We start from the raw sequence: 14,111 nt of genomic DNA on the forward strand, positions 1-14,111 counted from the left end.
GAATACACATCTTAGTAAATTTCCCCCATAATGTGTGTCCCCAGTAGTGCTTTTAGCAAAAAATATATATATATTTTTAAAACTTTCTGGAATGTATGGTTTTCGGAAATTTCGATAACAGATATTTGGATAAGGGATACTCAACCTGTAGTAGTGTCTCCATCCCAAACTGCATCCATCGTGTCAGACTGGGTTTATCAATTGCTGGAAGTCTTAGCAGAAAGGGTTTGGTTCCCTTTAAATAGTTTATAACCCTTTTCACTTTATTCCACTCCATTTAGCTTGGCCTCTTCTGCTGTTTGGAGGTCAAGTCTGGTGACCGTGGCAACATACAGCAAATTTGAAACTGAGTTTCCCTATTGATGATTATCTGGTAGTGAAATACATTAGTTTGGTAGTGAAATACATTAGTTTGGTAGTGAAATACATTAGTTAATCATTTCCTTTGCATAATTTGTTTCTAAGAAAGTGCTCACTGATTTTGTATCCTAAAATAAGCCACAGTCTCCTGCATCTATTATTTTTATGAATAGTACAATATCCGCATTCTCAGTCTGGAACTCATTCATCTAACTGAAAAGTTTGAGAACCAAATTACATAAAGTTGAATTTGTTTGAGTTGGTTCACATGAGGTTGAGCTTGATTTCACACATTTTTATAAATTGTTAATGGAAAAACTAAAATGTATATTTGATTGACAAACTTATTCACCAACTGGTGAGGGTTGAACAGGAACAAGTGACTCAATATTCTATTGATTACTTTACTATAAATGTAGTAGTTAACATTGAGTTGGTCAAGTTTCACAGCAGTGTATAATACAATAGGACTATAAAATATACAGAAATCCCATTGAATGATCTGAAAATTCAAAGCTAAAAACTAGAGATACTAAAACCAACTAATACAACCAGTTGTACAATTTGTATTTCTCAGGCATGTGATCCTTGAAAGGCAACTGAATGATTTAGTCATTTGACAAAAAAAAATACTTTGCTATTAATAGAAAATATTCATTTTGGTTATGCATAAAAAAAAATTGCTACCCAACATTAAATGGCAACACTCAAATGTGAGTATTAAACACTATTCATGAACCTTTGATTCAAATTTGGGTACTTATGTATTATCTGGGCTCCCATGTTAAATGCACCCCATTTTTTCATACCCCTACTATCCAACTACGCATGCAATTGATTTTATATAGTGTGGCGAGTGCAGCGAGCCACCGTGCCCAAAGCGTGGCGAGTGCAGCGAGCCCCGCGAGGGGACACTGTCTCATAAGAAAACCGGGAGCCCAGATATTACATAAGTACCCAAATTTGCTAGGTGTTGTTTGCATCCAAGCAACTGTACCACAAACATATTTAGAGTCATCAAATTTATGGATTTTTAGGGAAATTCAAAAAGTTTACACATTTTTCAATATTTCTGTACCCAATAATGAGCATGTTTGGAAAGTTTTGTTTCCAATTGAAACAATGGAAATGCATTGGTATCTTTTAGATGCAATATGTTCCATTTATGGCATCTACTACAATGCAAACACACAATGGAGTGTCCCCTACCAATACGCTCCCACAGGTACAACTGTAAGTGATGGTTACATACAACTCTGTGTATTGCCTTTAAATAAAAAATGCTTATTAGTAAATAAACTCCCACATTGAATTTGGCCGGCACCGTTACCAACATTTTCCGTAACATCCATGGGCTACTGTCCTACTTTTAAAGAAAAGGATGATCTGATGTTCTGCATTCAGTTCTATCATCCCTGTTCCAAAAGAAAAGCTCCTATATGCCCTCGATTCCCCAGAAAAGCTTCTACTTGGCCCTGATTTACCGTTAGATGTGGCAGTGTCCATCTGGACAGGATAAGAATGATAAAGTTTTAGATTAAACATTAACATCAGAAATCTATAGTTGGTCTCAAATACGGTCTCATAAAGAAAATAGGGTACTTGTTTCCTAGCACGGACACAATCGCGGGCATCGTGTGCCTTAACTTTAAGGCACACGATGCCCGCGATTTCCCCATAGGCTTCAATGTTAAAATATTTTAACATTGAAGCCTAAGCGCGTCCGACGCGATGCCCCCGATTTCTCCATAGGCTTCAATGTTAAAATATTTTAACATTGAAGCCTATGCGATGGACCTGATTTCTCCATAGGCTTCAATGTTAAAATATTTTAACATTGAAAATGAGTGCATTTAACATAGGTAAAAATGGGAAATGGGCCAATATGGGCCATTTCTCATTGGGTATGGCCCCGGCATATGTGTGTAAAAAATAATGGCCCCCCATTGTGACCGCCACCCCCCACGATTGACGCGAACCCGAAGCGTGGCGAGCGCAGCGAGCCCGCGAGGGGCGGCGGTGCGCATCCTCCGACCTTTTCATTCCCCTCCTATCCACGTCGGCGTGGAGTTGAGAATATAAAGTGTGGCGAGCGTAGCGAGCCACTGAGCCCGAAGCGTGGCGAGCCCCGCGAGGGGACGCGGATACATGTCAAGCCCACGAGGGGCGTCCCTTGCGGGCTTGACAGGTATCCGCGTCCGCTCGCCACGCTTCGGGCTCGGTGGCTCGCTGCGCTCGCCACACTATATATTCTCAACTCCACGCCGACGTGGATAGTAGGGGAATGAAAAGGTCGGAGGACGCGCACCGCCGCCCCTCGCGGGTTCGCGTCAATCGTGAGGGTGGCGGCCACAATGGGGGGCCATTATTTTTTATACACATGCCGGGGCCATAGCCAATGAGAAATGGCCCATATTGGGCCATTTACCTTTTTTTTCCTATGTTAAATGTACTCAGTTTCAATGTTAAAATATTTTTTATTTTTTATTTTTTTATTTTGCAAAATTGTAAAATATACATACATATTGTCCACATTGGACTACCATAAAATCATTCTCACAGACAAACATCGGTACTATCTGAGAACGTCACATAGCTCGAATATCAATTCTGGTCCTCAAGTACCATTACAGTTACAATCATTTAGAACACAAATAAACAAAAACATACACTTTAAACATAACATACACTTTAGGAAGGATTCATCTAAGAATTTCATATCGCCTTGGAATTAAGAACAGTAGGGGTTCATGAAAGCCCCCATATCTACCTCAGTTGAGATTTATACATTTTTCCTTTCCTCTTCCTTTTTATTAGTTGGTCTATATTAGTACAAGGTCACGCTAACATCTCTAGGGCGAGAGGCATCTAGGTAAACTTCTTCTATATACTTCCCAGTCTAGCCAAAGCTTGAATGTTTTATTTTGTTCTGCTTTCCCCAATGTCTCCCACTTGAAGCAACACTCGATCTTCTCTATTACTTTTTGTAAGGTTGGAGCCTTTTCTGGTTTCCAGTGCTGCGCAATGGCCGTAATGCCTGCCGAAATTATTTGATTCAAAATATATTTCTTAGAACAAGATAGGCTTGTTGGAAGTATATGTAAGAGTATTACCTGTGCATTTAACTGTATATCCAAGTCCAATTTATCTAATAGTTCCCGTTTAATCTCAGCCCATAAGCCTATTATTTTCTGACAGGCCCAAAAGATATGTATTGAGTCTGCCCTTTCGCCACATCTCCAACAATTATCTAGTTGTTCAGGGAAAAAGGAATGCAGCTTGGCTGGGGTATAATATGTGTCGTAAAAAATAAAATAAAATCTTTCAATATACATTGTTGATTTCGACATTCTATTAATCATGGAAAAAAGTTGGTCCCATTGTATAATATCCCAATCAAAATTTAGTACTCTTTCCCATCTAAGCTGCCATTTAGTTTTGTAATTCAGTTCCACCTCTCGGTCTAACAAAAGGTTATACCAGAATGAAATCCCCTTTTTCCTTTTCACCCCTGTTAGATGGGCAAGGCAGCCCGTTGGTAGAGAAACTAATTCTATTGTTTGAAAGACCTCTGAGCCTAACCAGTGCCTTATCTGTAGGTACTTATAAAATTCGGAATTGCTCAATTTAAATTTAATCTTGATTTGTTTGAATGACATTAATTGTCTATTTTCGTATAGGTCACCTAACGTTTTTATAGATTGGGTTTTCCATATGTTTAGATTTAAATTCGGGATTATTTTTTGCAGCGTTTCAATCGGAAGATGCCCCATTGGTGCCCCTAAGCATTTCCTATCTTCCAAGAATTTATACCATGTATGTAGGATGTCTCTAAGTGGCTTCGTTAGGTCTTTATTTAATTTCTCATAATAAGGGGGTAGCCAAAGAACGGAATTTTTACATTATAGCCTAAGTCTTCTTTACGGCTTATCATATCTCCCAGTGGTCCACATAAAAACTTTATTTGGTCAATTAGAGTAGCTCTTTGATATAACTCTAAGTTTGGAGCACCCAAACCTCCCTTCCTTCTGGGTAATGAAATATATTTTTTCGCTATTTTAGCTTTTTTATTTCTCCATATAAATTTATTAAATATCTTGTTAAATCTGTCAATCCAATATTTAGGCAGTGTCTTCGGTATAGCTCGAAAGAGGTAAAGTATCTTAGGTAAAAAGAACATTTTTACAATGGCAATTCTGCCTAATAGGGATGCCTCGGTATTCATCCATGCGTTACTTTTTGTATTCAGTTGATGTAATAATATACTGTAATTAAATTCCACTAGATTTTTATCCTGCGCTACCAATTGAATGCCCAAATATTGGAGTGAGTTGATTTTCCATTTAAAATTAAAATCCTCTTTTAATTGTCGTTGTTCATTTACATCAAAATTTATTGGAAGGGCCTCTGATTTATTTTGATTCAGTTTATAGTAAGAAACGCGCGAAAATTGATGGAGAATATCCAGAACCCTAGGTAGGGTGTGTTTCGGGTTTGTCAAAAATAGCAAGACATCATCTGCATATAATAAAAAATTTTTTTGGTTTTCTTTTATTACCGGGCCAGTTAAATCCGTTGTTTGCCTGATAAGTTGTGCCAGTGGTTCAATTGTTAAAACATAAATTATTGGAGACAACGGGCAACCTTGCTTTGTACCATTTGTAATTTGGAAGCTTCCTGAGAGGAACCCATTGCAATACACCCCAGCAGACGGGCTGGAGTATAGTGCAAGGATGGCCCTCAGGAAGCCCCCTTCAATACCATATCTCTTTAGAGTTTCTCCCATATACAGCCAATGTAGGCGGTCAAAGGCTTTTTCGCCATCTAACGAAAGGACCACTAATTGCAGCCCGTCTTTTGACACGTCCTCTATTATCTGGAGGGCTCTGAGTATGTTATGCGTGCCCTGTCTATCTCTGACAAACCCGGACTGGTCCGATTTTATTAATTCTGGTAAGAATGGGGACAATCTGTCTACCAACATTTTTGCAAAGATTTTAATATCGCCATTTAACAGGGCGATTGGGCGGTAATTTGCTGGAGATGTAGGGTCTTTCCCTTCCTTGGCTAGCATAATAATTTTGGCTTGGAGCATCTCTTTTGGGAACCCACCTTTCTCGTTAGTTTCAACAAAACTTTGAAGTAAGAGTGGGGCCAGCTCTTTATAGTATGTTAAAAAAAAGTTATTAATAAATCCATCAGGACCTGGTGTTTTATTTTTTTTAAGGGATTGCGCGGTAAATTTCCTCTAAATTCCAAGGCTCATTGAGTACGTCTTTTTGTTCTTGATTTAGACATGGAACATTTATTTTGTCTAAGAAAGATTTTATATCCTTCTCGGACGGTTGGGGAGTTTCTGGGTCATTTTTTAAATTATATAAATCCCGTAAATACTCTGCAAATATATCTGGAATTTCTGCTGGGTTTGTTCTTTTTTCACCCTGTTTATTGAATAACGCTTTTATTGCTGATCTCAGCCTTACTCCCTTAATTCTTTTTGCCATATATTTAGAGGCTTTATTGGTCTCCCCATAATATTTTTGTTTGAGTCTATCTAATTGTCTATTTATTTGAGCCATATTTAACCGGTCCACTTGCTCTCTCAGCTCTTTCAGCTTATTGAGAATATCCTCATTTTTAGGTTGTGTTTTATGTGATCTCTCCAAGTCTCTAATTTGCTCTTCTACTTCTAACAAGGCTAAACGTTCCCTTCTTTTTAAAGCTGCAGTTGCCTGAATAATTCTGCCTCGTATTACTGCCTTTAATGCACACCATGTATTAGTTGCGCTAGTATCTTGGGGTTTATTTAAAAGAATAAATTCTTCTAAGGCTTCCTTTATTGTTTTTTTTATTTCTTGGGAGGTAAAAACATAATTTGGACATCTCCATATCCTAGGGGCCCCATTATTTTGGTTCTGTTGCCAGCAAACCAGGAGCGGAGCATGATCCGAACATGTGCTTGGTAATATATCTACCCTCTTAATTTGCTGTAAGGTAAGTCTATCTACAAAAGCAAAATCAATACGCGAATACATTTTGTGGACGTGTGAAAAAAAAGTATAATCCCTACTAGTAGGGTGCAACGCTCTCCATGTATCAAACACTCCTGCCTTTTGTATGGAGTCATTAAATCTGGCTACGATCCTCTTGGCACTTTGTGAGGCTCTTAGACTACTATTATCTGACTTATCCATTTTTGCATCCATTACTAAGTTAAAGTCTCCAAGTACAATTAATGCTCCTTCTGCCACAGTATTACATTTCTGCCAAAAACTTCTAAGCACATTCATTTGTGCTGTGTTTGGCAAGTATACTGAAGCAATAGTAACTCTTTGACCATTGATTGTTCCTTTTAATATTAAGTATCTCCCCTCTTTATCCATCAGCTGGGAGGAAATCTCAACTTTAAGGTCCTTTAAATATAATAGCAACTCCCGCCTTTTTTTTTATAGCGCAAGAGAAATATGCTTCAGTATATTTGCCGTCACATAATTTCGGGTGGACCACTTTCGAAAAGTGTGTTTCTTGTAATGCAGCAATTTGGACATCTTGGTCATTTAAAAATTTCAAGATTCTCCTTCTTTTTTGAGGCGAGTTAAGCCCTTTAACATTAAGAGACATAAGTTTTACTGGGCTATTCATGATCCCCACTCCTGTTCCCTGCGTTTAATCTCTATCCTTCCTAACCTTACACACACACAAAACACATATACAAAACCAAACAACATTCTGGCGTTGTATCCAACACCCCAACCCTCTACTCCGAGGGAATTATGTACTTTTATTAGGGGTAGCGACCCTATTTTTCCCCACCCAGGAATGCTTTCTTTTCTAGTCCCAAAAAAAAAAAAAAAAAAAAAACCAAACCCTCAAATCCCATCACAGAAGCATATCTCATCTATCAAATATTCTAGATCTTGTAGATACATAGTAATATCTTATGGCTTATCTCTGGAAAATTACCTACTCTCTTGTTTCTTATCCTAAGACCTTCTAGAGATTGTGTTCAACCCATATGGGTTCATACATAAAAAAAAAAAAAATTAAAAAAGCATAAATTGCAATAAATCACCCATACCAAGTATCATAAGTTTTCTACTTTTATAAATACATAATAATAGCTATACCTTATCTACGTGCGGATGCCTAATCTCTTATTTCTTGTGCTAATAGACTTTGTAAACTGTAATCAACACTCAAGTGTTCATACATAGCTCGTGTGAGTGTCGACAAAAAAATTTAGTACCCCTAAATCCTTAATCTATATACTTTAAACATTCTTAAGTGCGAACGATTAGTGGGTGCCACAATGGAAGAGAGAAAAAAAAAAAAAAAAAACACACCCCACCCCTACCCTCCAATAACAAGGAAATATCACATATTTCTCATACCATATATCATAAATTTTCTATTCTTATGAGTGTCTATAATACCTTATACCCTATCTGTGAAACATATCCAATCTCTTATTTGTTGTGATAATACACTTTTGAAAGCTGTGATCAAGACATATAGGCTCATACATAATGCCTGTAAATTTCTAAAGACTTGGTGTCTCTAAGTCTTTAATCTATATATTTTTAAATTCTTAAACATAAAAAGTTACTAAGTGCCTCGAAGGAGGAGAGAAAAAAAAAAAAAAAAAAAAAGGGGGGAATTGGCTGCACATGAAAAACATAGTTCTCCATCTTGGGAATAATCCCTTGAGGCTCTTGATGTTCTATACAGTTCTCCATTCTTGCCGCAGAGCCACTAAATTATCTTCCCCTGTCTTTGGGACTCGCAAATTCCATTTCTCCATGCTCTCCCTCGCCTCCTCTTCAGTTTTCCATATATATACTGATCCTTCATAGAATACGATAATCTTTACCGGAAAGCCCCATTTGTATCTGATTTTTTCTTGCCTCAGTACTGTGGTAATTTTAGAGAACATTCTCCTTTTAGCCAATGTTGCTGCGGAGAGATCACCAAAAACCTGTAGTTTTCCCAATATTTCTAGTGCTTTGCCTTCATCTCTACTGGTAGCTAGGATTTGCTCTTTAATATGAAAATAATGAAGCTTCAGTATGACATCTCTTGGGGCCTCTGTGTGGAACCATTTAGGTCTTGGGAGCCGGTGAATCCTATCTATAATTAACTGCTCTTTACCGATTCCTGGCAAGATTTTATTGAACAAATCTGTAGCATATTGACGTAGCTGTCCATCTGCAATTTCTTCTGGGATCCCTCTGATTTTTAAATTATTCCTTCTTGCCCGATCCTCTGCACTAATCAATCTTTCTTTCAAGAGCAACACTTCTCCTTGTAAGGAGGTATATGAGGTTTTTAACTCGTTGTATGCCGTAACCACTGTTTCCATTTTGCTCTCTACTTGGTCCGTTCTCTCTCCCAGACTTGTCAGTTCTTTAGAGAGCTCCTGGAATTGATTTTTTATTTCTCTTGACAGATCCAGTTTCAGATCTGCCAGCAATTGCGACATTGTACGTACAGAGATTGGCTCATCTGTATTCTCCTCCTCTGGGGAACCAAAGGCAACACCTAGCTTTTCTTGTGCTGATTTTTGTTGCGCGTTTGGGGAAACAGAGAGTCTATCTTTTTGCTTATGTGCCATATTCTGGGCTGTTTTAAATATATTGATTGGCGTGGTCGCCGTGGGCTTAGGTTTTTTCGCCGGCATTCGGAGCAAATACTGGTACAGTTTCAGCTACGGAAATTATGCCGGACTGTATGCGGCCTGGGGCTTTGATGGTTAGGCTCCTATTACATGAAGGTCCTATAAGAAGAGGCAGGAGAGGGCATATATTAATTAAACCGCATTCCTAGGGAGGGGCAAGGCGTCCATAGGATCTTATTTTAACATCTGTAGACTGCTGCAGAAACCCAGCAATCTATGTTATCTATGGAGATAACTGGGGAGAGAGGGCGACACGGGTTTAGCACTTCTATTAGAGTTCCAACATTTTTAGTCAGGTACGGCTGTGGACACATGCAGCGCATATATGTTGATAGGCTCTGGTATTTAACCAGAATTAACGTCTGTATTCTGTTCACAGAGGAGAGCAGTTACGCTAGCAGGTGTTTGGCAATAGACAGATATAAATGGCTTTCTGTGTGCTCACCTCCCTTTCTCTCCTATAAGCTCCGTGTCTCCACTGTAGTTTAGTCCCGGTTCCCCGGACGGCGGGGTCGACAACTGGACTTCCGTAACTGCGGGTGCCCATGCACCACTCCACCGATTCTCCGCTCGCCGGCGCTGCTTCTGTGAGTTTCTGAGAGCCAAGCCGTTCTCTCCCCCGGGTCTCACTGGTTTCCCGGCTTCTGCTTCCACTCTCCGTTCGGGCTCTAACTTCCCGCTCCGTCTCTCACAGTGCGCGTCCCGCGTCACCACCTCTCTCCACGCCCTCCACGTTAGGACGTCTCAGTCACTCCAATGTTAAAATAATTTAACATTGAAGCCTATGGAGACGCGATGGACCCGATTTCTCCATAGGCTTCAATGTTAAATTATTTTAACATTGAAGCCTATCGAGAAATCGGGTACATCGCGTCGGTCGCGTCGTGTGCGTTTTGGTATGCACCCGACGCGACCGACGCGATTTTTTCCGACACGACCACCACGATAGAAATCGTGGTGGCCGCGCTAGGAAACAAGTACCGAAAATAGTTATTTTCACCCCGGGTACTCAAAATGCCCATTGTTCCTGACTACGAGGGCTTCTACCATCCCAATGGGGAGAAACTAAATCACAGCCAAATATACATTCCTACTCTGCAATGTGATTGGATCTGATTAGATTAGGCAAAAGATAAATACTGTATGCAATCCGCAAAGAGATTTTTTGTTTGTGTGTGTGTGTGTGTGTGTGTGTGTGTGTGTGTTGAATACACATTTTAGAATTGTACTAGGATCAAAGCAAAAATCAAAAAGAGGCTTTCCTGTCTTATCCATCCAAGAATGGGAAAATATACCAACAACAACTTGTCTAAACAAGGGGACCCTCTCTCATCAGGACCAGGCAATAACTTCCATGGAGTTTGAAAGAGTCACCAGCAGGACAGTTGATAAAAACGTGTATTCTTGGGCTGGCCATACACTAGTGCAATTTGGACACTTATCACCCGATTCAGACGTATCGTTTAAAAAGTGACCAAATTACATGTGCCTAACCTCCAATTCTGATCTGAGCGCAGTCCCGTGCACATCGGATCTGAGATCGCAGGACCGTCAAGGTAAGTTTTCTTGGATCAAGCAGCCCTTGCTGGTATTGCATGTGATATAGTGCATGCTATCCTGCTGCCCGGGAAGATCCTGGGCGATTCAAAGGGGATCGTGTGGGACTTCTACCCTCTGAGAAGTTGCATAAGTGTATGGGGTCCTTATGCATTCCACTTTGTAACATAAGAGGTATTTTGTAGTTGTAAGGAACATATGGAAGCCACACGCTTGTCCTTATTAGTCCTCAGAAAATCTGGACAGATGGAGGAATATGGCAATGTACTTGATGTATAGAGCAAAGCCCTATTGCCAATGATAGCATTGGTTTTCACCAGTCATAGGGCTTTTTGCCCTTTGATAAACATACTATACAGTCTTGGAAACCATGCATTATGTTCTGCAGTATGGTTGCATTACAACCCTCTACCAGAACAGTGCACACTGCTAATTTTGAAATATTGTAAAACATTTTTATTATCATCGTTCACTTTGAGCTTAATGCTGAATTCTGCCATAAAGATCTAAATGAAAAAGTTTTTTTTGTTTTTTTTTGCAGAAACTATGTTGTATGGTGCTAGAGCAGCTAGTGAGCTAGTAAATGTGTTTATCCCTGAACAATAGACTTATAATAACAGAACCAGTTCTCAACACCCATTTAGGGGCATATTTATTAACTCTTTGGGCTAGAATCTCTAAGCTTCAAAAGTGATAAAATAGAGAGTGATAAACAGCCAGCCAATCAGCTCCTACCTGCCATGTCACAGACTGTGTTTGAAAAATGTCAGGCAGGAGCTGATTGGCTGGGCGTTTATCACTCTCCATTTTATCACTTTTGAAGCTTAGATAATCTGGCCCTTTGAGTGCCAACGTTGCTGTGAGACAGTGCTGGATTCTTCTGCTTACCCAACCCTTACTATCTATCACAAGAACAGGGTCATTTTAGTACAACTGATCTCTGCTTATGAAATGTAAAGTAAACAAGCAGACTGTGACCATGTGCTATCATATAGTTGTGTCTCCTATGTGAAGTATGCTACAGTTGTGTCTATAAACCCTGTGTATGGTAACCTTGGGCTGGAGACAGCGCAGAATAGAAATCCGGGAACTTATGGCAGTCAAGGTATGAACTTACATATTTTCATTACAGTGTATACTATAAATACAACATCCCATAAAAACATGAGACCAACATGTTTTTAAATAACTGTCATACATGTTGCGCCTGTTCTGTGCATTTAATCCCTGGTTAGGGGTTAATGTACTTAGAACATAGCTATAAAACTTAACAATATTGCTCAAGTAAAAAAAAAAAAGTTTACGATGTATCCATGTTTATTTTTCTATACATTACTATTTAGAACTGAGGCGGTATGATGGGTACTGGCTGGCTCCGGTTATGAAATGTGTATATATGAATTATCTTCAGCAGGGCTGCCGTCAGAAATTGTGGGGCCCGGGACTGACAAAATCCCGGGGGCCCCCCCTTCCCCTACCAACGCCCCCCCCTGCCCTTCGCTGTATATTAAAAGGATACCTGCGGCTTCTCAGGCTTGTCCTACAGCATCTGGCATGCTGGGTGCCCGCACTGTAAGCACTGTAACACCACCAGCGGCTTACAGTGCGGGTGCCCAGCATTCCTGCTGCCCGCTGCGCTGTCTGTGTATGTCCACAGGCAGCAGGAGGATCCAGCCAGGCCTGGGTACAGCTGTGTATGTGCAGCGGGTTGTGGAGGACATGTGGCCTGCCACTGAGAAGTGGGGATGATGACCCGTGGGCGAGGGGCGACTGCAGTGAATGGGGGTGCTGGCAGGCTGCTGCCCAGGCCCTACCCTCTGTCAGAGTGGCCGGCTGTACCCATAGCATCCCCCTGTCGGCTGATCTTCAGCAGCACCGATACACCATTCATTATATATATAGTAGAAAGGAACATTGTTACATCAAAATATTTTTGAAAAATATAAAAACTGTATTTGCAAGTGTTACACAATTCACTAATAAGGCACATATCTAAATAGAAGAGGAATCAGCACTGCTGGCAGTACAGTGGGTGGCATGTTCAGCGGAAAAAGGTGCCACCCACATATGAGTGGCATCCAAATCGTTAGGAAAAATAAGTGCATTTAGGAGCAAATGTTTTATTGCAATCGTCATCACCGGATACAAGCAGCTGCAATATAAAGAAAGATGACCCTATTTCCTATAGTTCGTATGTGTGCGAATCCTACATATACTGTATCCCAGCACTTATTCTGCCGAGTGCTTTAATAGACAAATGCAGAGGGATATAATAAATCAGAATGACAGGACTGGGGCATTTCCAGATGCAGGGTCTATAGATAACACAGACCCAGCCCATACTCATCCCAATCCCTGACACGTGCACTTCTGATAATATCCGCAAGCAATAGGACAGATAAAGAATGCAGAAGGAACCATTATATTGTATGATAGGCAGATATATAGATACACACTGGGATGCTTGCTGAGGCCTTTATCATACATTCATTTCACCCATCCACACACTGTTCCACTGCAGAGGATTCCCCTGCAAGGTCTTACTGGAAATCTTGTGTTCTGTTAGCACACTCCATAGGACTATAGATACAGTCATACTTTTTGCAGCTACTGCAGTGCTGCTGCCTTCAGCAGCCAGAGAACACATTATTGCAGCATGAATTTGATTTACATCATGTTGTTGTGTGGCACTAAATAAAATAAAATGCAGCACTTGCTCTATATAGTGTTGTTTTGCTTTAGGTAAATGAATGGAGGTATTATTTATTAGTGCAATTACATGGTCATTAATAGGACAAAGTCTGACACACTGATAACACTGAAACAGCTTGTGACTCATGAAGAGGAGATGAGTCTTTGTTATGGATTCTTACCTGGAAATCTCCAGATATGAAGCAGATGCACATGAGAATGACAAGCACTCCATGTAAGCTCACAGGTCTCATTGTGGCTAATAAGCACTGGGATGCAGCTGCTCTCTCCCCGGACTCTTCCCTTTATCAGGGTCAGCAGCTCATTGAAGTCCTGGACACAAAGCTGCAGCACTTGCTGGTGCTTGCATTGTAGGGTATTGTACTACTGCTGGTGGTCACACCGTGCTGCTGCTGGACTCATTATCACCCACTGACAGAGGTAACAGGCAAGTGCAGGCTAGCAGCAGTGTGACTCTGACTGTACTAGCCTAGGATCTCGCTCTCATCTCCACCCACTCAGCTACTGTGTAGGTCTGACAACCACCTCCTCTTTCCCCGTCCCACCCTTACATTGCACTCCAACCCATCTACCACACCCTCATTTAGTATAGAAGCCCATACCTATGGATCATTATAGTATTAAAGTACTGTTGTATATATTTTTATTAGCTGTTTTAATTACAGTCATTTAGGTTCCATAATGTAAGCATCCTGCTGATTCCTAAGTGAAGGACAAATACTTAGCATTGTCATTTCCTAAATACTTCTATGCCACCCATCCTAGCGGATGCATGCCATCTGACACTTTTAATTATCTGTGGAGTGGG

At 40.3% G+C, this 14,111-nt stretch overlaps 1 protein-coding gene across 1 annotated transcript in view; it reads right to left on the reverse strand.

Annotated features, from left to right (window-relative positions):
* The window catches only part of LOC146008825 (neurotrypsin-like), a 42,791-nt gene extending 29,001 nt beyond the window's left edge, over positions 1 to 13,790 (reverse strand). Inside the window, exon 1 of the mRNA XM_083148573.1 lies at positions 13,465 to 13,790. Coding sequence (XP_083004699.1) covers positions 13,465 to 13,536 — 72 coding nt within the window. The 5' untranslated portion in view covers positions 13,537 to 13,790. The remainder of the gene's footprint in view (positions 1 to 13,464) is intronic.
* Positions 13,791 to 14,111: the final 321 nt, after the last annotated feature.

This window comes from Crinia signifera, chromosome 6, assembly GCF_055691185.1.
Source record: "Crinia signifera chromosome 6, ASM5569118v1, whole genome shotgun sequence".
Taxonomy (NCBI): Eukaryota; Metazoa; Chordata; class Amphibia; order Anura; family Myobatrachidae; genus Crinia; species Crinia signifera.